General features: G+C 60.3%; 1 protein-coding gene across 6 annotated transcripts in view; it reads right to left on the bottom strand.

Annotated features, from left to right (window-relative positions):
• Nucleotides 1-6,891: 6,891 nt before the first annotated feature.
• The window catches only part of BRD1 (bromodomain containing 1), a 34,692-nt gene continuing 17,164 nt past the window's right edge, over nt 6,892-24,419 (bottom strand). Inside the window, exons 4-13 of one of the 6 annotated variants that reach the window (XM_043881291.1) lie at nt 22,723-22,854; nt 22,248-22,376; nt 21,701-22,013; nt 20,043-20,303; nt 15,229-15,708; nt 10,373-10,514; nt 9,893-10,020; nt 9,528-9,637; nt 9,057-9,211; nt 6,892-8,284 (exon numbers count right to left, since the gene is read on the bottom strand). In XM_043881291.1, the coding sequence (XP_043737226.1) occupies nt 8,101-8,284; nt 9,057-9,211; nt 9,528-9,637; nt 9,893-10,020; nt 10,373-10,514; nt 15,229-15,708; nt 20,043-20,303; nt 21,701-22,013; nt 22,248-22,376; nt 22,723-22,854 (2,034 nt within the window). In that variant the 3' untranslated portion in view covers nt 6,892-8,100. The other 5 variants (XM_043881292.1, XM_043881293.1, XR_006336653.1 and 2 more) reach the window with 5 other exon arrangements.

Here is a 24,419-nt window from a genome sequence, read left to right as displayed (position 1 = left end):
TCCCAATTTGGAACCAGTCTGTTGTTCCATGTCCAGTTCTAACTGTTGCCTCCTGACCTGCATACAGATTTCTCAGGAGGCAGGTTAGGTTGTCTGATATTCCCATCTCTTGAAGAATTTTCCACAGATTGTTGTGATCCACACAAAGGCTTTGGCATAGTCAGTAAAACAGAAGTAGATGCTCTTTAGGAACTCTCTTGCTTTTTCAATGATCCAGCAGATGTCGGCAAATTGATCTCTGGTTCCTCTGCCTTTTCTTTTTTTTTTATTTTTCCTCTGCCTTTTCTAAATGCAGCTTGAACACCTGGAAGTTCACGGTTCACACACTGTTGAAGCCTGGCTTGGAGAATTTTGAGCATTACTTTACTAGCGTGTGAAATGAGTGCAATTGTGCAGTAGTTTGAGCATTCTTTGGCATTGCCTTTCTTTGGGATTAGAACGAAAACTGACCTTTTCCAGTCCTGCGGCCACTGCTGAGTTTTCCAAATTTGCTGACATATTGAGTGCAGCACTTTCACAGCATCATCTTTTAGGATTTGAAATAGCTCAACTGGAATTCCATCACCTCCACTAGCTTTGTCTGTTGTGATGCTTCCTAAGGCCCATTTGACCTCACATTCCAGGATGTCTGGCTCTAGGTGAGTGTTCACACCATCATGGTTATCTGGGTCATGAAGATCTTTTTTTGTACAGTTCTTCTGTGTATTCTTGCCACCTCTTCTTAATATCTTCTGCTGGTTGCATGGCACTGGAGCGGCCGAGAGGAGATACCCCATGTCCAAGGTCAGAGAAGCCCCAGTAAGACAGTAGGCGCTGAGAGAGGGCATCAGAGGGCAGACAGACTGAAACCACAATCACAGAAAACTAACCAATCTAATCACATAGACCACAGCCTTGTCTAACTCAATGAAACTAAGCCATGCCGTGTAGGGCCTCCCAAGATGGTTGGGTCATGGTGGAGAGGTCTGACAGAATGTGGTCCACTGGATAAGGGAATGGCAAACCACTTCAGTATTCTTGCCTTGAGAACCCCATGAACAGCATGAAAAGGCAAAATGATAGGATACTGAAAGAGGAACTCCCCAGGTCAGTAGGTGCCCAATATGCTACTGGAGATCCGTGGAGAAATAACTCCAGAAAGAATGAAGGGATGGAGCCAAAGCAAAAACAATACCCAGTTGTGGATGTGACTGGTGATAGAAGCAAGATCCGATGCTGTAAAGAGCAATATTGCATAGGAACCTGGAATGTTAGATCCATGAATCAAGGCAAACTGGAAGTGGTCAAACAGGAGATGGCAAGAGTGAACATCAACATTATAGGAATCAGTGAACTAAAATGGACTGGAATGGGTGAATTTAACTCAGATGACCATTAGATCTACTACTGTGAGCAGGAATCCCTTAGGAGAAATGGAGTAGCCATCATAGTCAACAAGAGTCTGAAATGCAGTACTTGGATACAATCTCAAAAACGACAGGATGATCTCTATTCATTTCCAAGGCAAACCATTCAATATCATGGTAATCCAAGTCTATGCCCCAACCAGTAACGCTGAAGAAGCTGAAGTTGAACGGTTCTGTGAAGACCTACAAGACCTTTTAGAACTAACACCCAAAAAAGATGTCCTTTTCATTATAGGGTACTGGAATGCCAAAGTAGGAAGTCAAGAAACACCTGGAGTAACAGGCAAATTTGGCCTTGGATACAGAATGAAGCAGGGCAAAGGCTAATAGAGTTTTGCCAAGAGAACGCACTGGTCATAGCAAACACCCTTTTCCAACAACACAAGAGAAGACTCTACACTTGGACATCACCAGATGGTCGACACCAAAATCAGATTGATTATATTCTTTGCAGCCAAAGATGGAGAAGCTCTATACAGTCAGCAAAAATAAGACTGGGAGCTGACTATGGCTCAGATCATGAATTCCTTATTGCCAAATTCAGACTTAAATTGAAGAAAGTAGGGAAAACCACTAGAGGTTCAAGGTATGACCTAAATCAAATCCCTTATGATTATACAGTGGGAGTGAGAAATAGATTTAAGGGACTAGATCTGATAGAGAGAGTGCCTGATGAACTATGGATGGAGGTTTGTGACATTGTACAGGAGACAGGTATCAAGACCATCCCCAAGAAAAAGAAATGCAAAAAAGCAAAATGGCTGTCTGAGGAGGCCTTACAAAAACCTATGAAAAGAAGAGAAGCGAAAAGCAAAGGAGAAAAGGAAAGATATACCCATTTGAATGCAGAGTTCCAAAGAATAGCAAGGAGAGATAAGAAAGCCTTCCTCAGCGATCAATGCAAAGAAATAGAGGAAAACAATCGAATGGGAAAGACTAGAGATCTCTTCAAGAAAATCACGAGATACCAAGGGAACATTTCCAACTATGGCTGTTTTATCCGACTCGATGGACATGAGTTTGAATAAACTGCGGGAGTTGGTAAAGGACAGGGAGGCCTGGTGGGCTGCAGCCCATGGGGTTGCAAAGAATCGGACAGGCTGAGCTGAACTGGTTAACAGCAGCAGGAGGACCTAGGGCTCCTGCCCTCCCGACACCCCCTCCCAGCCCAGGTCCTGAGCACCAGGGCCACCCACCACCCCAGACACGACCACGGCCCTCAGACTCTCTGTGTCTCTGCCCTGGGGGCCTCTTCTGGTTGGGCAGGTGGAGGGACATGTGGGGTTCTGGAGGGTCTAGGCACCAGGGTGGGAGCTGGTACCACGAGAGACGCTTCTCATTTGCAACTGAAGAAGTACGTTAATGAGATAAGGCAACAGAACGCCATCAGATGGATTTCCCAAGGAGCCTCTGCCCTCCACGGTGTCTCCCCAAATCTGCAGCAAAGAGCCCGGGCCCCCCACTCCTAGCCACCTTGACAAATCACCCCCTTGTGTCTGGGTAGCCCGATGGAGTCTTGGAACACTGATGAATTTTTAATTTTCAATATCTTTGTGTATATCGCTTTTAAGACCAAATAAAATAAGTCCTCCGGGATAGCTGAGCATTTATTTTTAAACACAGTGTCATGTGTGAAGTGGGGTGATAACCATGGAACTGCGCCCACACCTAGCCTCCGCTCAGCAGTCAGCATGTGCTGTGACCACACACTGGGACTGTGCTTTTATCGACTGATGCTTTTTTTTTACGGATTTTGTTGTGCGTGCGTGTGTGTGTGTGTGTGTGTGTGTTTTAATTGGAGGATGTGTGTAAAACAGCCAGCCAGTGGAAGCTGCTGGAAGGGCGCTCTGTGACAAACTAGAGGTTGGAACGTGGGGTGGGGGGTAGGTTGGGACGGAGGGGACGTGTGTTCTTGCAGCTCATTCAGGTTCTTTATGGCAGAAGTCAACGCAACAGTGACATGAGGCATCTTAAAGTGAGAGTCTGCGTTATAAACAGCGGGGCCCCCAACGGGGGAGGAAGCACACGGAGCCCCGAGGGGCCCCCCCAGCCAGCCCAGTGTCCCCCGACCCGAGGCCGTTCCCGCAGCCCCTGCTGCCCGGCCGTGGAGCGGAGACCGACCGTCCGCTCCGCGTGCCCCACCTTTTATACGGGAACCAGGAGCGGCTGGACGCTCATTGGTCCTTGTCGGACCCCAGGCTGGACTCCCGCCCACCCGGTCTGGCCTGGAGGGAGCCCCTGGGCTGCCCGGCTCCGGGTCCGCTCCGGGGATCGGGTCTCTGCGCGTAGTCCCCGCAGATGCACGCGGGCGCCCCCTCTGACTAGCAGGGCACACAGCGTCCCCCTCCCGCGTCAGGGGGCGAGGCCGCGAGGACCCCCGTGCACTGCGTCTCCGTCCGCCCCGGCCCTCCCCTGCCGGCGGACGCCGAGGGCGCTGCCAACGGCGGCTCGTCCCAGATTCTGCCGCCTGACAGATCGCTTCTCGCGGTGGGCACGGCTCTGCTCGGCGATCAGGCAGCGTCGGGGCCGGAAGGGCTCCGGCCAGATGACGGGCGTGGGGTCCGACCGGCTCGGCCTCGCGTCCTCCAGCCGCCAGGGGCGCTCGTCCCCGCGCCCCGTCTTGCTTCTCTGCCCTCCGACGGTTTAAAATCGCCTCTATGGCGCCACTGTAATTTGCATTTCTACTACTGTGCGTGAAATTCAGCATTTTTTCAACATGTGTAGAGCTAATTGTATTTACTTAACTGTGGAACGAGTCTAGTGTTTGCCCATTTTTTTCTGTCCTATTGGTGAACTATTGGGCTTCCCAGGTGGCGCTCGTGGTCAAGAATCCACCTGCAATGCAGGAGGAGAATACAGGGAACTCAGGTTCCATCCTTGGGTCGGGAAGATCCCCTGGAGAAGGAAATGTCAACCCACTCCAGTATTCTTGCCTGGAGAACCCCATGGACAGAGGGGCCTGGTGGGCTACAGTTGATGAGGGTGTCAAAGAATCAGACACAACTGAAGTGACTTACCACACACACATCACATAAAGTCTTCAGGGTTCATGGTGTTGATGAAAAATTAATCAGTCAAGCTACAAAAGAAATGGAACATTTTATTTGAGCCAAATTTGAGGATTATAACCCGGGAAGGATATGTCAGTAAGCTCTGAGAACTGTTCTGCCCAATATATGTCAAGGCACAGTGATACAAGGTTTTTGAGACCTTATATCTCAACCTTGAGGGTTGGACATCAAATGACTTATTGACAATTTACACAACCCAGATCTAAGTGTCATCATGGCCCCTCAGGAGATTAAGAAGGGATTTATCTTTAAGGAGTTGTCTTGCTGATGCTGGGAGAGTATCGGTTTTCATGGTTGAGCAGGTATTTCTGCCAGTGGGGAAAGTTTGGTTGATGCCTACTGCAGACACACCATACACAAGCACAGTAGGGGAAGAAAGGGCCCAAAGGGTAGAGAACATTTTTTGTACAAACTTTTGTCTTGCCATAAAATATGAATTGCATTTCACAACAGGAAAACTCTGTGCTTGCTCCATCAATCCTGTGGCTCTGCCGCTCTCCACATGACCCAGAATGGCTGCTCTGGCTCCAACCACCACATCCACATTCCAGCCAGCAAGAGGAAACTCCTCCCACCTGGAGGACATTTCCTGAAGTGGTGCTTCCAGTTACTTACCGTCTATCTGGTCCCCAGGCCTCACTGAGCTGCAAGGGAGCCTGGAGGTGTGGCCTTTATTTCAAGAGGCTTCATTACAACACACAAGCAGAGTGCAGTGGGGGAGGCTGGCTGGCATCTCAGCAGCAGATGCTGTAGCAGAGGCCACTCCCCACCCCACAGAACTGGGTTCTGGAAGCCTGGGGCTCAAGGACGAAGCTGGGGGCCTCAACTGCCCAGCGATGGTGTTCCCTGGGGGGTCCCAGGAGGGGCCGGGGTCTGAGTGAGGGTGGCAAGACCTGACCCCACAAGTTCTTGGGGTGTGGGGGGTGTGAACAGTCTCCCCAGCCTGGGGTCAGCCCATGGTTTGCAGGGAAGGGTTTGGGGGAGACTGCTGCTTCCTCCTCTGAGATGCCAGATGTACCTGGTCCAGGAGTGGGGCGTCCACCCTACCCACAGAGCAGGCCTGGAAGGGGGCCAGGAAGACACATCTGGGATGGAGGGCCCCGCAGAGGGCGTGAAGGGGGGCGCAAGGATCCCTGCCCGCTTCTGTGCTGCCCACGGGACCGAGGGGGAGCCGCACCATCGGGGACCCTGTGAGGGGACAGGTCAGGAGCCCCAGCCCTGTAACGAGCACCGTCTACACTGCCTTGAACACAGAATGCCCCAGGACAGGCTGGGAGCTGGATGCCCGGGCCGCACTTGGGGGGCTCAGGCTCCACCACCTGGACCAGGAGACCCGTGTCCAGTCTCTGGCCCTGTGGCCTCAAGGTGGTGGGGCCAGGGCCCCAAGCAGGAACACACAGGGTTAACTGCAGGGCCCGAGACCAGTCCAAGGGCCCCCAGCCGCCCCTGCGGATCCCCACACGCCGGTCCCCCGAGACTCGGCCCCTCCCCACACAGCCCCTGGGAAAACCTGCTCCCCTCCACCAGCCCCCACACTGCCCACCCAAGGCCCTGTCTGCACCGGGCCCAGGACACCTCCACATGACCCAGGGCCGAGACCCCGAACACAGGTGGCCCCACTTTAAACCGCCCTGCGAAGGACAGAATTCAGAGTCTCTACGAGATGTTCCACCCTGCTAAGAGACGAAGAGCAGGACCCAGTGAGCAGCGTGCCCAAGCTGGCCAACACCCCCAGCGGGCACACACCACCCTGCACCCGCTCCAAGCTCTCATCCACCCGGCTCTGCACTCATGTCTGACACAGAGATGGGGAAGGAAGACGAGCTGGAAGCAGTGAGAGCGGCACAGCCTGGAGTCTGGCCCCCGAGACTGGACTTTGGACAAATCCTCCCAACTGTAACACGTCTGCAGCCTGGAGCCCCAGGGCCCTCGGGGCGCGACCCAAGCTAAGGACACAGGCGCCCTCAGGCCCGGGCAGGGTCCGCCAGCAGCCCCACCCACCACGGCCCTGCCCAGGGCCAGGGGCCAGGCCGAGCTTCCGAGACGGGGGCTCCCTGGGGCTGCCCTCCGTCAGAGGAGCCGGTGCCGGGCTGGGCACTCCTGGCAGGGTGAGGAGCGGCGATGCCAACGTCCGTGCCAATACCGAAAACCTGGGCAGATGGGCAGGCTGCACGCAGGCAGGGCCAAGCGGGCGGCCCCGGGAGGTGAGGGCCAGCCCCAGACGGGGCAGAGCAGGGGTGCGGGAGCCCCCCACCCCCCACAAGCACAGGCCCCGGGCGGGAGGGCTCTGTCCCTCTCGTCTGCCTCGGATCATGACCAAGGCCGCCCGGCGGCGAGGCAGTCCCAGCGGGCCATCCACAAGGACCCCGGATGCCAGCAGAGAGAAGGCGGCCGTCAGACACGGGACAGAGCTATCCAAGGAAGATGTTTTATTTTCAAGTTTCTATGGAAATGTTACAAACAATGGAAACTGAAAAGAAAAAAAACATTTAAAATTTCAAACTAACATTTTAAAATAAAGAATATGATTAGGTGAAATAATAAATAACGACACCCCAGAACACTATGAGGTGAAGGGGGGGCACGGGCCAAGGGCAGGCCTAGGCCGGGGGCACCCTCCCCGAGGGCTGCCGGCCCGTGCCCGCTCGGCGTTCTAGGGAGGCAGGAATGAGAGGGCCACACCATCCAAATCTTGACTTTATTTTTTTTAATATAAAAAATGCAATTTTGGAAACCCACCCTACCTTTTCCCCTAACATAATGCTTTTACCTCTTAAAAATAAAAATAAAGTACTAATTCTATATACATCACATGTACCATACAAAAATGTATCCAAAGTTTCTATTGCTACCAAAGTGTTCTAAATTAAAACAAGTTACAGAAAGCCCCTCATTGTAAACAAAAGATTACAAGTTACAAAATCAAAGCACACACAGCCAGAGTCATTTATACAATAACCAACATCCTGCTCCCAAAGCAAGTTGAATTTTTATGTGCCTGTATAAAAATGCATATCAATATACTTCTGCAAATTTATTTTTCATTATAAAGCAAATGAATACACTTTCTACAATAAATAATCCGCTGGGAGGCACACCGTGGGAGGCTGGCAGGTGGACAAGGCGGCGGGAGAGGACCAAGGGGCCCGGCCCGGCCCTCACGGAGGCGGCGGAGTGTTTTTGGTGATTTGCGAGTGATGCACGCGGCATAAATTTATTCTCCACTTCTTTCCACAAAGTACCATTCAAAATAATGTCATTTTCTTTCTTAAAATACACATTTGTCATTGTAAATGTACATCCCGTCTATTAAATAAGTGGTACTCTGTGTAAAGAGTATGATTTACAAAATTATTAAACATTCAAAAGTCTTAAAAAAAAAAAAAAAAGAGCTAGAGATGGAAGAAAGGACGGCAGCAGCGCCCCCCGGCGCCCTGTGAGGGGCACGGAGCGGAGCGGCGCCCGGGACGCGCCCACGCCGTCAGGGCGCCCAGACGGGGATGGGTCATAGACGACCGGGAAAGAAAACCTCGCCCTCCTTGGAGAAAGGACTCAACCACACCTAAGACGCAGAGTAAGTTACGTGGGGCTGTGAGCATGCGCACTGCGCACGGCGGCCGCACTCAGTCTATGTCGCTGAGGTCGCTGGCCGGCTCCCCGTGCACGCGGCTCAGGTGGCTCATGGCGCGGTCGAAGGCGACCCGCACGGCCTTGCGGATGCTCGAGTTCCTGCCCTCCATCATCTTCAGCTTGTCTATCGTCTCGTCGATACCCAGAGGGACCATCTTGGACTTCGGAAGCCACTGCCTTTAAGGAAGAAAATGGACTGTGAGCCCCGACCACGCCAACCTGCCCGCGCCGGCCCCACGCACACGCCCGGCCCCCGCCGGCCCCGCACGCCCCCGGCCCCCGCCGGCCCCACACACACCCCGGCCCCCGCCGGCCACCCGGCCCCCGCCGGCCCCCGCACACGCCCGGCCCCCCGCCGGCCCCGCGCACACGCCCGGCCCCCGCCGGCCCCGCGCGCCCCCGGCCCCCGCCGGCCCCACACACACCCAGCCCCCGCCAGCCACCCGGCCCCCGCCGGCCCCGCACACACCCGGCCCCGCACACACCCGGCCCCCGCCGGCCCCGCCGGCCCCGCCGGCCCCGCACACACCCGGCCCCCGCCAACCCCGCACACACCCGGCCCCCGCCGGCCCCTCACACACCCGGCCCCCGCCGCCGCTGCCTGACCGCCAGGGGCCACCCACCGCCCCCGCCCGACCGCCAGGCACACGGCACACAACACCGCTCCCCAGCAGGCAGAGGAGGTCAGGGCTGCCCAGCGGAACCCAGCAGGGGCGGCGGCTGGGGGACGCAGGGTCAGCAGCACGCCGCCACCACCTGGGGACCGCTGGCCCCCGCGCACAGGGTGGTCTGGCCTCAGACGGGCCTCGGGGTGGGGGCTGCGGAGGAGCCTGGAGCCGGAAGGCCATGCGGCCTCGGCGGGAGCAGCCTTTGCAGAGACAGGGTCTGGGGGCCCCGCCCGCCGCAGTGGTGGCCCAGGGCCCCGCGCGCGCAGCGGGGCCGCGCTCACCAGCTCCGCTTGTTGTCGAAGAAGAGCACGAGGAAGAGCTTCTCGTCGGCCTTCGTCTGCATGTGCTCCCCGATCTTCAGCACGTCCAGCGGCGGGGCCGGGATGGTGACCCCGTTGTGGTGGCCGGGCACGCGCGGCATCTTAGGGTCGATGATCTGCAGAGGGAAGGCGCGAGGTCACGGCGCAGGCCGCAGACAGAGGAGCGCTGGGCGGGAAGGGACGCCAGCCACACCCCGACCCCGAGACCCCGACACCCCGATCCCAACTCTGAGACCCACACCCTGACTCCCTGAGGCCCCGACACCCCGACTCCCCAACACTCTGAGACCCCGACTCTGACACCCCGACACCGCACGGGGTCTCCCGGGACACGTGTCCCAGAGGTACTGGGGTGGCCCCAGGCCCGGCAACAGGGAGACACAGCCCCAAGGCTCAGCGCCTGCACACCGCAACCCGCCCACCCGCGCTCACCAGGGCCGGGTACGAGGGGTAGCCGCTGCACTTGGCCCACACGACCTTCAGGGGCTCGAGGACGGAGGCGGCCGCGTCGGTGGAAATCCACATGCTATTCTGACCGACCTCTGGGGAGAAAGGTGGGGAAGAGGGGAGTCACGGCAGGGCCCTCAGGACCCGCTGGGCTGCGCCTAAGATCCCCTGGGCACCAGGACCGGCCCAGCTTGAGGGCTCAGGAGCCCAGGGGACATGGATGGCCCGGGGCGGTGTCTGGATGGCGGGGGGCCTCTGCAGCTGCGCCCCTTCCCCGCTCCGCAGCCCCACCCAGGCCTCTGGGTTCCGGCACCTCCCCCTCCGCGCGGGGCTGGCAGGCGCGGACTCACCAGCGGCGATGCGCGCCGCCTTGGCATAGTTCCCGTTCTCGATGCAGGAGATCAGCTCGCTGCGGCCCTCCAGCGTGTGCCTGCGCACCAGGGCCGGCTTGCCGCGGCCGCACTTCGGAGCACTGAAGCTTCGGGGGAAGCGGACAGACTGTCAGCACCCAGAGCATGGGGGTGCAGGGCGTGGGGGTGTTTAGGGGAGGCAGTGTGGGCTATAGCCACTTTTTTTTGGCTCCACCACGTGGGATCTCAGTTTCCGAACCAAGGACCAGCCCGGGCCAGGCAGTGAGAGTGCCAGGTCCTAACCACGGGACCAGCAGGGACTCCCGGCCATCACCGTGACCGACCAGGACTGGGGGAAGAGGCCCCGCACAGACGTGGCCGATACGTTCGCAAGCTGCGCTCAACTCTCACGCCATGTCTTCCCCACGTGTGAGCTCCACAGCGCAGGTGGCGGGGAGCAGGCACACCCCGGGGGCCCACCTGGCGTCGCAGAGCGGGCTGCTGCTGGAGGAGATGCTGGACTCGGAGGCGCAGCGGCGGCGGGGCGCGGCGGTCCTCCCTGGAGCGCCGCCCAGCTCCGGCTCCTGCTCGCCCCGCGCGGCCCCAAAGCCATTGGTGAGACCTGGAAAACAGGCGTGCACGTGGCCCTGAGCTCACCAGCTCTCTAAATTGGGACAACGCAGACAAACATGCCCTGCAACCCACACCCAGCGTGCCCGGTATGTGGAGACAGACAGACGCACGGAAGAGGGGAAACCGAGTGGAAACACAGATCCCACAAAGGCAAAGAGAGACACCGGCTATTCCTTCCTGGTCGCTCCAGCCACACCAACCAAGGCCCTGAGCCTGCGAGGGGACGGCGGAGGCTTCCAGGGGATCTGCACATCCCCAGCGAAGGAAAACCTTCTTCCAAAACAAAGCACAAGCAGGGTCCCCAGCCCTTCAGAGCCTCTGAGACTCAAGATGAGCATCTGGTCCATGTGGGACCCTTGTGTCCGGAAGCCACTGAAACCGACCCTTCCACAGTACACAGGAGGCCAGGAGGCCCAACAGCAAGTGGTCCACAAGCCCACAGCATCACGCAGTAGGTCGAGGCGGCCCTGGAAGCCAACCTCAGATCCTGCCCCCAGAAGTCCACGCCAGCAGGAGGGAGGGAGGGCACTGAGCCCCACCTGCCGGGTCACGACGGGCCGGGAGCCTGAGGGTGCCTGGCGCTGCCCGGCCCGGCCCAGACCCTCTGGGCGACGGCTGCAAGGGGGACGTGACTCGTCCCCCAGAAGAATCCCACTCCTCACACTTCGAAAACTTAAAAATCCATTTCTTTAAAAATGTTTTGAAGGAGTTGGCTGATTACCAGTTTTTTCATCTGCTCTACATACTTCTCTGTAAATAAAGGGAGATGAGGAGACCCTTTACCAGACAGCAGCAAAGATGCAGAAGCAGAGCACGCTTTCCACTCCCAACAGAACGAAGGCCCGCCCGCAGTGACCCAGTCAGACGGCCTGCCCCTCTGCCGGACTTACACCAAGCCTAGCACGTTCTCTTTTCAACCCAAGTCTTATTTATAAGTAGTAACCGCAAGGAGACAAGGGTGTTACACTCATTTTTGGAACCTGGACCAAACCACCCTGAGAAAGCGAGCATTCGTCTCAGCTCAGGGGCCAGGTCCCTGGGCGCAAGCTGTGCAGCGGGGGCTCCAAGACCCCACCCGCACCCCGGGAGGCCCCCGGACGGCCCCTGACGCAGGGCCAGGCCAGGGTCAAGGGTGCTCAGCCGTGGAGCTGCTGAAGCGGAGCCAGGGGGCCGCCTCCCCCCGCCCCCCGAGCTGCTCAGCTGCCTTTCCTGGCAGACAGGAGGAGGACCCCAAGTGGGTGACGGGCAGCCTCACCACCTGACAGGCACCCGGCCCCTGGGAAGGGCTTGGCAAGGGGTGAGTGGGGCCTGCCGTCCACAGCCCCAGCGCACAGCGGGAGACAGCAGCCAGGAAGGCCAGGTCTCCCGAGGGCGGGAAAGCGGGGAGACGGACCCAGCCCCAGGACACCGAGCACATCCCGGGGAGACGGCGCTGACCGCCCTGCCCGCGTGCATGCGGTGACAAGTGACACCAGAGGGGGCGGCCCCGCTGGGAGGCACGGGCACATGCACGCCTCCCCCGCCCAGGGCAGCGAGCAAGCCACACCGTCTTCCACACGCTGCCCGCTGAGCAGCAGACAAGCCCAAGGGCACGAGGCCGCGTGGCTGGAGCAGGGCCAGGCTCCGCAGGCTGCCCCACGCGGCCCAGAGACCTCGCAGGGGCGGAAGTGACACGGCAGGCGCCCACACAGGGTCCCTCTGAGACACCAGCAGTCAGGTCAGGGCCCAGTCAGAGGTGGCTTCGGGGACAGGCCAAAGCCCCCAGGGTCCCTGGGAATCAGAGCCAATGCCCCAGATGACAGGCACCCAGGATCTCAAACCCCCTTCTCCGCCCCAAAAACGGACAGGCCGAGTGGGGAGCCCTGGCCCAACTGGAGACGCCGGTCAGCGGGGGCACAGCGACCATCCTGAACCCTCGCTCCATGGGAACAGGAGGCCTCCAGGTGCTCCGGCAGGCGTGCTGGGCGCCAAGCTCCACCTGCCACGCCCGCTGCCCACACGCAGGGCGCCCCGGGCACGGGGCCGCAGCCAGCCTCTCGGAGCAGCGGTGTCAAGTGCTGGGTATTTTGGTTACAAGTTTTTATTTTTAGTGTTGGCAATGGAATTGCATTTTGGGGGTTTCTCCACCTTTCAATGAAAACACAGATGCACAGCAAGTCGGATCCTGATGCCCTGCTCGTGCCCAGACCGGCTCCAAGAAGACGCAGCAGCAGGAAGGCCGGCGGGCCCCGGCAGGGGATGCCCCCAGGCCCGGGGACAGGCCGTCCGCTCCCGGCAGCAGGCACTCGGCGTGGTGACAGAGACAGAGTCGTACCACCTGGAGACCGGGGGCTGAGCAAGGAGCCGGAGGAGAAGCAAGGGGGCAGCAGAAGCCAGGAGGCCAGCGCTAACAGCAGACAGCCAGGGCGGACGGTGCCGGCGCACGTGGGCCAGGGCGGGGTGGCCGCGCGGTCCTTCCCGAGCCCAGCCCCAGCTCCGCCCCGGTCCTCTCAGCCGGTCCGGTGCCGGCCGAGGGCAGGCCAGGTCTCTGTCCACGGCAGTCGTCTGTGGAGGCAGCGGCTCCGCGGGCACCTCGGCCCGAGCGTCTGCACAGGCAGCCCGTGCGCAGGGAGGCCACGCGACGTCTCAGCCAGCTTGAGCGCCTGCGGGCGGGCAGGGCGGGCGGCCCGGCTCCTCCAGGGCCGCGTGTGGGTTTTGTGTGGCGCTTCCAAAGCCATCCACAAGGACTGGGCGACATGCAAGGATGCAGGGTCCTTCCGCCTTCTCCAGTCCAAGGTGAGCAAGAGAGAACAACTAGGGTCCAAAGAGTGAACTACCCCGCATGTTAGTAGTTAAAATGAGAACCTGGAAGACAGCGAAAAAGCCGTTTAGTCTGACTGAAGGCCCCGCACACCAGACTCCGCCCTGAGCAGCGCGCACACCGGGAGCCACGCAGCAGGTGTCGCGAGAGGCCGGGCGGCAACACGGAGCCCGGCCCGGGCCAAGACTCGGCGGGCAGACAGCGCGGGCCCCGGAGATGCGGCTCCGGGAGCAACAGCCAGCGCGATGACCCCCAGGGGCACCTCCAACAAGAGGCCCACATGCCCGGAAGAAGGGAGGCCTTGCCACACGCAGTGGACACCGAGGACTTCCTACGAGGCACACAGATGGCTCTCTGGGAAAAGCAGAAGGCTGGGAATGCCCACGTCCCGAGACCATGAAGTCTGTGGCTTGGGGCCACGGAGCCCGCCAGACGCCCGGGCAAGGCCACGCCGGGGCCAGGGGCCATGCCCGTCGGTGCCAAACCGCGCACGGAAGACAGAAAACGCCGCTGTCTGGAGAGGAAGAAAGGGCTCTGCCTGAGCCAGGCCGCATGGTGGGCACCTCTGACGTGCCCAGCCAACTCGCAAGGCCTCCGGAACCACCTTCCAGAGTTGCCACCACCCCTGAAAACCTACAGCATCCTTGGCTCAGGGCTGGCAGCAAAGGAGCGACGTGGTTTCTACAGAGACCTCTGCGGAGGGAGCCCAGAGGCCCCAAAAGTCCAGCAGCCAGAGACCCACAAGGCCACAGGTCCGAGGCTCGGACGCTTAGGGCACTCAGGACCTGGCAGTCCCGCCCCCAGCTTCGCCAGGGCCCCAACCACAGGGCGCTGTCTGACTCGCCTCCCGGCAGCGGGGGAACTGCAAGGAGAATCCCAGCAACATAACACCAAGCTGAGAGTCTCCCACTAAGCCTAGCTGAGAAAGGCCCCTGCCATGAAGGGACCCATCTGAACCTGTATCCTGGACACTCACGCAGCCCACAGAACTCTAACAAGTTACCAAAAATTACCAACTTGATATCAACCCATCAAAATAAAACCACTGTACTTACTGGAAAGTGTATTATCTAATAAAACTAGTTAACGTGCACAAGTTCACTCTGGCAACAAGAAGACTGGTCTGTCCGTCAAGGTGCAGGAGACACACCTCCGTGAAAGCCGAGCGCTCGCCCACCCCGCGGACCCGCGACTCAAATCCAAGCAGCAGAGGGGAGGACGCACTTCTCCGCGTGGCTGTGACCGACGCACCGACAGCTCACGCCACGGCTCCGATCCACGGCCAGCACGCCTCCAGAGACCCCACAGCACAGCCACCGTGGAGGGGACGCGAGGGTGACCGACGGCTAATTCACCAACACGGAAGCCCCGCGCCCCCGCCGGGAGGGCCGCAAACAGGCTGAGCGCAGGAGAGCCCAGGCGCCCGGTGTAAACACAGCCTGGGGGACCCCTGAGGAGTGCAGGCACGCGGATGTGAGTCCATCAGACAGACCTCGGCCCTGAGACCTTCGTGGTAGCCAGCAGCACGTCAGGCTGTCTCAGCAGCAGACAGCTCAGCACACGGGAATCAACCACGCCACGCAGCACAGTGACAGCAGGCGGACGGCACGCCGCGTCCACCCGGGCCCGCAGGCTTCAGAAGCGGGGCCCGCCGCCCGCACCCACACACCCACCAGTCGGGGGCCTCCCGGGAAGGGACCAGCAGGGCCCCCAGGCCAAGCCGACCCCGGCCCTCGGCCACCCTGATGTGGCACCACCTCAGGCCTGCAACTGGGCGCTTTTCAAAGAGAAACAGCGTCTGTCTCCTCACGTGGACCACAAAGGCCGCACACCGGCCCTGGAGGCACCCACCCCCCCGCCCGACTCTGCCCGAGACTGGGAGCACACGGGCAGCGTGATTTACCTGTGTCCAGGCGCTTTCCCGGGGACCCCTCCTCCACCTCAGAGTCGCCGCAGGTGCTTCGCGACCTTTTTCTTGGCTGCAGAAGAGTCTCCAACCTCGGAAGGACTACAGACAAAAAGGTTTTGGTCCCTAGCTGAGGAGAAGTTGGCTGGGTTTCAGTGTTCTTGGCAGACTTTGGGGGGCTTACACTTTTCGATTTGCAGAAGAGAACAGAGGTGCGTCTGTTTACATCGCTCGATGGCTCCGCCCCCGGCGCAGCGCCACTACGGGCGAGGGTGGGCTCTGGAGAGTGTCCGCTTAGCAGCGCGCTGTGAGTGCAAGTGCTATGTGACTCATTACCAAATGTGACTCTTTTGGGCAGTTTACTCTGCTCTGGGTGGAGTTCTACTGGGTTGAGGGTTGGTGGTTCTGAGTTAGGCTCCGAGTTTGAAGGAAGAGGTAATGCATCTGATGGTTCAAGTTTAGGGGGAGATTTATCTCCTGAAAAAATTATAAATAAAGTGATTTTTGAAAGCTGATAATTATCAAAGCTATCATAAAACTTACTGTAATTGTGAAGTCCACCAAAATACTAATTCAATCAAGGAAACACAGCATCACACATAACTGTCTACAAGCAGCCGCGCTCACACTGCGCGCGTCCCTGACGCCCGGCCGGCGCCTGCACCCAGGGCCCAGAGGCTCCCTGAGACCTCCGCACATGCGCCAGCCCAAGACATCATTCGAGTTCATGACAGTCGCTGCAACCGACATTCACTTACCTTGAGGAAGAAAAATATGCCAGGTAACTAAGGGGGTCTAAGCGGGCATCCCCACAGTCCTGACCTGGTCCACAAGGTTAGCAGACAGAAGGAAACAAGCGTGTGAATCTGGTTTCTGACCAGGGCATTCTACGTCAACGTCAAGAACAGGGAGCGGTGAGTGGCTGAGAACGCTCCAGAAAACCCCCCATCGGTTCTCAGACCGTGCCACCTTCAGAAACATTATAATCCAAGTTCGTCATTTTAAATCTGACTTGAAAGATAAAAACACAATCTTTGGACAAAGACTATCTTAGCCTCGTTAGAGACACTTTTACAAATTACAAAAAAACAAGAAGCCTGAGAGCCAGTGCATTAGCCCTGGGCCCTGGGGAGCTGGAGAGACCCGTCCTTGGAGGACGGGGTGGGCACGTCCTCTGGGATGAGCCACTGAGGTTTCCCTCCATCAAGGCCGAGGCTGGCGGCAAGACATGCGACACCTAACAAGTGACTAAGCAGCATGTCCGCTCACACAGCCGTCTCTGCTGGACGAGCCTGCAAACCTCCCCAGAGCTGTCTGAAACAATGCAAGGTTAACGTTTCAAACTCAAAGTCACTTGGAAAGTGAAAAACTACACAACTTCTGAGGCTCACTTATGTCTCCAAGCACATTTTGTGACTTCTCCCCACTAATGGTGAGATAGGCTAGCCAGGCTTGGCCCCAGGAGGGCGGCCGCGGTCAGGCTCCGCCCAGAGCTTTCAGACGCCACTCAAGCCTGTGAAGGCTTGTGACACGGCTCAGAAAACGAGGAGACCGCCTTTCCTTGACCAAAGCAAACGCCAGAGCAAACACGCGTGCACATGGGAAACACGTGTGTGGCTGGCAGGGCTCACGCCCTGCTGACGGCGGGCGGCTGGCGACGGAGCGCCCACCCGCTGCCACGCGGAGCACTGACCCGTGGGGGAGCTGGGGGCAGGCAGAGTGAGCGCGGGCCACTCCCCGGAAGCGGGCCCCCCTCCTTCCCTGGAGAGGCCTCCTCGCCCCCCGACCCGGGGCCCCACAGGGGTTCTCGTGCTGACCTGACACGCGAGCTGCCACCAGCATCCCGGCATCTGCCTCGGCAGGGGACCGCGCTGCCCCGGAGCTGCCCTTCGTGAGGATGCCCCTCCCGGGCCCCACTCAGCAGCGGGCCAAGACGGCGGCCCCATCCCAGGCCTGATGCGCGCCTGCCAGGGCAGCTGCCCCCGGCACACAGGCAGTGAACCCCGTGGCCCACGGCCCTCACTGTGCCCACCCTCTGCCCGCACCAGCCACGCAGTGGGCTCGTCAGAGGGGCGCCTCACTACTCCTCCCGAAGATGACGCTACGGCTCAGGGCTCTGCATCTGCCAGGGCGGCTCACAGATGTGTCCCAGCTTCCACAGCCTCACGGATGGCAGGGGTCACAGCAGAAGGTGCTCAGGTGACCCAGTGCAAACCACCCCCCGCCACCAGCTGCAGGCCTCTCATGGGCCGCGGACTCCAAGCCTCAGTATTCTCATCCGTCAAACGGGAACAGACAGGACAGTGCCCGCCATCCAGTGGCCCACAGAGCAGGTGCCAGCCAGGGCTCCTGGGGTCTGCCCTCGGGGTGCACACACTAGACCCACAACCCCACGGTCACTGGCTCTGGGGTCTGCCCTCGGGGTCCACACATTAGACTGACCATCCCCATGGTTACTGGCTCTGGGGTCTGCCCTCGGGGACCACACACTAGACCCACATCCCCACGGTCACTGGCTCTGGGGTCTGCCCTCCGGGTCCACACATTAGACTGACCATCCCCGCGGTCACTGGTTGCTAACACACCACCCAGCTCCTCGGGAGAAATGCTCCAGGAACGTCTGAAGTGAATGATGTGTTCGCAGCATAGACGAACGCAGAGCCTCAGGACTTGTCAGCGTGAACCCTGGCATCTGGAGTCCCACTCAAGGGAACTCACAACGTGCAGATCAGCATGGGCCCTGCCCAGACCACCCCGCACCACCACCCACGCCCCGGGCCCTGACCTCCCATGAGAGGCTTCCAAACCAAAGCTACACATGGACCAGGGACCCAGCCTGGTGCCTCACTGGACACGGTGCCACCATCTCTCTGGAGTCGGGGCACCCCCCGCCCCCAACTCAGGCGTGACCTCATCATCCAGCCTCAGCTGTGCTGCGCCCGGCATCCCCTCCCCTCTGGGGAAGGAGAGGGCCCAGTCCTGAGCAGTGAAGACAGAGCCTCAACCTGAGACTGGACCGAAGTGCGGCCGCGGGAGGCAGACACCCCTCCGGACTCTCAGGCCCACAGCCACACCCTCCTGACTGTTCGGGCCCCCACTGCTCAAGGAAACCAACCTGGAAACTGAAGCCCTGCCTGCAAGGCTCACCTCTGACCACGGGGAGGTCACAGCCGCTGCCCCTCCAGCCTGCCCCGAGTCTCCTCCTCGTCAGGGTTTCCAGTGGAAACCCCGTTGAGCGTCAAATCACAACTAAGATGCTTAGAAACACTGCCCTTCAGGAGTGCTGACGACATTGCTCTCTGCCCCAAGACCACATCCCCACGCACGTTCCTGCCCTCCTCCACACACGGCCGTCTCCGCGGGCTGCACCAACCACTGTTCCCACAGACGCCCCCCAGCGCTGCCGTCTGTGGCCTCACAGGGGGCACCCCCACCCACGCTGCCGGCCAGCCACCTCCACCACACCGCTCCTCCCAAAACATCCTTCCAGCCCGCCCCGCTCAGACCACTGCGCCAGCTTCCTCTAACGTGGGCCCAGCCCCAGAAGCAGCATGAGGGGCCCGCGGGAACTCCCGCACAGCGGGAGAGCTCAGAGAAGCTGCTCTGCCGATGGAAAACCAAGCTGGTGCCCCGTTCTCCCCTCACTCACTCTTGCAAAAGGAGGGAGACACACGCCCTCACCCCAAGGGGCAGTGAGGGCAGCAGGAGTGGCTGGGAGGAGACCGTCCCCACGGGGCCCCCGCTCCAGGTCCTAATGACCAGGGCCACCCTGTGTCCTGAGAACCCCGAGGGCACAGAAGAGCAGAGCCGGGGCGCCCAGCAGGACCCAGCTGCCAAAGGTCCCCGAGAGCAAGGGCTGCTCGGAACCAAACCCACAGGCCGGGCCAGTGTGGTGATGGCGGAGGCCCCGGACTCTACAGGCCAAGCGTGAGTCCCGTCCCCGAGGAAAGACGCTCAAGCCTGCAGCGGAGCGCACGGCCACCCAGGCGAGGGCATCACGAGGGGACCCACCCCACCACACAGTCACCTACGAGCAGAGAAAGCTTGAGGATCCAGGTCCTACCCGCTGCTCCTCAGGCAGCTGGACCGCAGGACACCACGGGCCCAGCGCGGCCCACCCGCTCACGGCCACCACCGAGAGAGACGTGGCATCGCTGCCAGGACACGGCAGGCCCGCAAAGCCAGCTCTCACCCGCAGAGACCACGGTTCTGTTCAAAGGGTGAGCTGCAGAACAGCTTTCTATGTCCTTTGATTAACCGCTTTGTCGTTCTCATTGAGGGAAAGTGGTAAAAAACCAGAAAGACCACACAGCTGCCAAGAGCCGTGCAGGGAGAGCGCCTGACCTCACAGCCTGTACTGCTGCCTCTCAAGTGAGGCGAGAAGGGCAGGGACCCTCCACCCGCCCGAAGGGCACCCGAAGGGCACCTCCAGGAGCCCAGGCTGAGCCCGTGGCTGTCCCCGGGGAAGGGCCCTCACAGCACGCGTCCCACCCACAGGAGCACGGGGCCGTCGGAGGGCCCTGCCGCCGTGTACACCCTGGGAGAGGAGCTGAGACAGTCCTCCCCTGGGCAGCCTCGCCAGGTCACTGGGAACCTGCTGGGAGACTCCGCTCCACGTTTCTGCCCCGGCACACGGCCGTGCCTCCCGGCACACCAGCCCCTCACTCTCCTACCGCCCTGCAAGGCTATGGATAACCTGAACCGTGCTTGAGAAACAGATCTCACTTTACCCCCAGCGTTTTTAAGTGGCCAAATGCGGCGCAGACAGGACGACACCCCGGCCTCGGCCCGGAGCACCTCCAAGCGCTTACCTTCCTCCGCAGCCTCCTGCCCCCGCGGAGCACCGTCCTCTTCCGGGCCTGCAGTACCTGACTCCGCGGCTGGGGGCTGGCTGTGCTGCTGGCTCAGCTTGCTCCGCAGGACGGCGATCTCCTTCTTCAGCAGCTTGGCCCGCTTGCTCCGCGACCCGCTGGACTTCATGGCGCACGTGAGGTCCAGCATGTCCAGCAGCTCCCTCAGCTGCTCCTCTAGGACCATGTGGGCCCTGTTGGCCGGGTTCAGCAACCTGTCCACTGGAGACAGAGACACGGCCATCAGCCGCCACACGGGCACCGCCAACCTGAGACCACCTCACCAGGGACCCCAGGGCCCCACCTCGCGTGGCGCCTGCTGGCCGGCCGCCGCTGGCAGACATGGGAGCCGGGGCCACGCCGAGGCCACTGAGCCCTCCCGCCGAGACCAGGCGCCCAGGCGAAGACAGGGCTGCAAGGAGGTCCTGACGCTCAGGGCCACGTGCGTCTGAGCCGGAGTCCCAGTCCCAGGTTGTTATGTGGCTCTTTTAAAACTGGACTAGAAAGTTCACAGGTAATTCACAGTTTGGAGTATATTTACAAAAAAATCCTTAACAAAATTTCAATTTCAGCCAAACAACAAAATGTATAAAGTAGACTACCTTCAATCAGTGAGGCAGCTAAGGAACTAAACGAGTCCACAGAACCCCCACAGGCTGAGCTGGGACACAAACTCGGCAGCAGGCCAGGCAAGGAGACGCCCCTCGCTCCGCAGGCAAACCTCCTCCTAAAGCACCCGCCTAATCACGAGAACAAGATGCCAGTACCGGGAATCAAGTGAGAATGCCTCCTAACAGAAGGCCACAGATAGGAAGGTTCACAGCAAGAAACCTCGTCTCTGAAAGCCTCGCAGTATCTGGCCTGCCCTCAGGCAGAGGACACCGCGGGGAGGGGCCGGGGGCCCCCAAACGCAGAGGGGACACAAGTGCACTTCTCACCCCAAGTCCAGGCTTCGTGAAAACCTGGGTGTGGAAATGGATGCAGAGACTCATGGTGACTCGCCAGGCCATTTCCTGCAAGGCCAGCGCCCCTTCCCAACCCAGAGCACTCAGGTGGGGGAGGGGGTAAGTCCGCATCCAAGGACCCGGGAGAGCCAGCGGACAAAGGGCGTCCCTCCCGAGGCCGCCTCGTGAGGTGGGCAAACCCCAGCAGGGAGGGCCTGCCTGTTCCCTGCTCCCTTGCCAGGGGCTTCCTCCACCACAGGACGTCCTCACAGGTGCCCCCCAAGGCCCACCGGCACACACAGCCCAAGCAACACTGCTCCCCGGTCTGTATCAGGGCGACCTGGCTGTCCCACTCAGGGCCACGGCTCACGTGTCTCTCGGTGGGCAGCTGAAACGTGGCTGCTCTGAGCAGAAATGTGCTGAGTGTAAGATCCACGCTACGTGGCAAACAGAGGAGAAGCCAGTGAAGGCAATCCTGTCTGCAATTCCTGTGTCACTTACACATTAAAACCACAACACTCAGGTGTACTGGGTTACAGACACGAGGCGAACACGAGTCCTCACGAGGCTACTAGGGAACCTCAAGCCAGCGTGCGGCTCGCATCCCGCCTCCCGAGCCTGCACTCCAGCGTCAGGGAAAGTGCCCCCCAGCTGCTCCCACATGGCCGTGCTCACCCTCATCCCAGGAGAAAGGCCGCCGGGGGGCCGGGGGCGGCCGCTCGGGCAGGTGCATCCCCGAGGCCTCGTCGAAGCCGACACTGTCTGCCTGGCGCCGGGCCTGCCTGAGCACCACGCCGCCCTGGTCGCGCAGCCGCACGGCGGCCCGGTAGAACACCGTGTCCTTGGCGTTGTACTTCATGCAGTTGTCCACGATGAGGTCAAAGTCCTCTTCCAGCTCCCTGAGTGTCCGGTACCCCTGTGCTTCCAGCCGCTTCCGCATTGTGGCAAAGTCCATGGGGCGTTTGATGTGATCCAGATAATCCGGGACCTGATTTCAGGGAACAAAGCAACCGTTTACAGACACAACCAGAGTCTTGCACTCCACGTAACCAGGACACGCGTCATGTACATACAGACACACACAAGCGCACTCCATGCTCACGCAGGACCACGGGGTAGCCCAGGTCCTCTGTCGGGGACACACGCACTGGGAGGGGTCCTTCCACATCCCTGGGTCACCACAGGCCCGAAGGAGGACGGCACAGGAGGCAAGGATACCTACCTCCTTCAGGCTCACCGGCTGGGCGAATATGCGGGCCGGGTCCTTCTCCTGCAGCTGGTCCAGCACGGAGCGCAGCAGCACGGTCAGCGGCGTCAGCCGCAGCTCCAAGGCCATCTGCTCCACCTTCACCTGGGGGCCAGCGCACCAGGGCTCAGCGCCCGAGGGCACGCTCCCTGTGAGGAGCCACCTCCCACCTCGAGGGTGCAGCACCGTCCAGGGGCAGATGGAGGTCCACATTAAAGGCAAACGTGGTAGGCTCCTGCTCACCTCCTGGGACCCGGTGGACACCACAAAGACCCCACCCCAGCCAGTCTCCTTCACAGCAGAGATCAACGTCAGCCCCTAAATCCACCAGCACCCCTCACCGGAGAGGACTGCTCAGAGGAAGCAGGGGCAAGGACTGCGGGGCCCAGGGCAAGCTGCCCCTTCCCCGGACGCCCCGCCCTCCCCAGACGCCCCGCCCCCGCAGCCTCACCTGTTCCCGCTTGAGCTTCTCGCGCTTGCGCAGAAGCTCTATAAGAAGGCGCGCGCGCTCCAGGTCGTGCCGCAGCCGCTGCCAGTACTTGAGCTTCTCTTTGGCGGCCTGAATCTCCTCATCGTTCTCTCTCTGAGAAGAAGAATGGGATCGGCCTTGTCCCCCACACAGACACGCTCGGGGAGGGCTCAACGCTCAGCCCCTCGCCTCCTCCCCAGGGAGCCTCCTCCTGGCACAAGCGCACCCGCGCTGCCGGCTCACCTCCAGGCCAGCGCTGTGGCGGGGCTGGGGCCGGGCAGGGGGAGCGCAGGGCCAGGACGCCCTTACCGCAGAGGCCTGCCGCCGGGCGCAGCCTCGCCAAGGGCGCCCCCTCACCAGCCAGCCACCCAGCGCTTCCGCCTGCACCCCGCCGCCAGTGCCCGCATCCTGGCCTCGCTCCCCCAGCTCTGCCCAGGGCCTGGGGTCCTCAGCGCGCGCCTCCCGGAGGGGCTCAGGCCTGCCCGCCGCCAGCTCCAGGGGCCCACCCCCCACCGCCACCTCACAGCCCACCTGAAGGCTGTCCCGCCACAGCTCCTCCCACACTTCCCACCAGGGCTCCAGGCTGGAGTCTGGGGCCCTCCTGGTCAAGGCACCCGGAAGCTGAGTCCGACCTCACGCCCGAGGCTCCCCCTTCCCAGCCGCCGCAGCCGCAGTAGGCCTGCTCTGGCTGCGGGCACCGGCACTGCTTTCAAGAAGGATCGGCACAAGCCTCAGGCCCTCTTCTCTCCTCAGCCTCCTCTGCCGCTTGGGGCCCACTCCCATCCAGAGCGAGCTGTAACAGTGCAGCCTTCTGGCAGAGTCCGCGGCCCCCAACCCCTATCCCAGTGCAAACCCTGCACCCTAGCAGCAGGGAGCACTGCGCTCTGAGAGGATCGACCCTGACTAAGGCTGACGCTGCATTCCAGGACCTCAGGGTCTGAAGGCAAACAACCCGTGGCCAGAGGAACAAGGCCCTTCTCGCTCTACTGGGAAAGGCAGCAGAAGGGCCCGCCCAGGAGGCCGGGCGCAGGGCCTGAGCCTCCGCTCCGCCAGCACCCTCCAGCCCTACCGGATTCCAATCACCAGCTTGTTTTCATGTTATTTGAAATTCTCAGGCATCAAACAGGAATTAACAGTAACATCAACTGTATAAACAAGGCCAGTAAATACATTAAATGGTGGGCTCAGAAAACCAAATTCCCCAAGAGCATCTGAAATCATCTTGTTCGTCAGTTTGAAACAGACATGGAAAATATCAGCTCCAAGAACGTATAGCCTGGTGGCCGACATGAGACAGAGAAAAGCAGTAAGTCCCCAGAAACCCCTGATGCCCACCTGCTGTGCCCGCCACTGGCTGCAGGACCACAGGCCCTGCCCCCGACACAGCGCCCCCGCCAAGCAGGAACCTGCAGGGAGGACCTGACCCAGCCCCACGCCTCTTGTGTACAGACGGGCCTGGCTTTCATACTCTGCATGAGCAGTCTTAATTCCTACATGAAACCAATCCTGGAAGGTTCCACACACTGGGGGAGTACTACAGTCATTTCTGGTTTCAAACAGCTATCAAGAGAGCTCTGAGAAGACTGTCTGCAGCCCAGCCGTCATCCACCCACAGACGGAGGAGAGCACACGCAGTGCCTAGAAGTGAGACGGACAGAACCCCCCACCCCACAAGGTCA

This window comes from Cervus elaphus, chromosome 22 (assembly GCF_910594005.1).
Source record: "Cervus elaphus chromosome 22, mCerEla1.1, whole genome shotgun sequence".
In the NCBI taxonomy this organism is placed as follows: Eukaryota; Metazoa; Chordata; class Mammalia; order Artiodactyla; family Cervidae; genus Cervus; species Cervus elaphus.
Note: the sequence above shows the minus strand (reverse complement) of the source record. Positions and strands in the feature narration are given on the sequence as shown.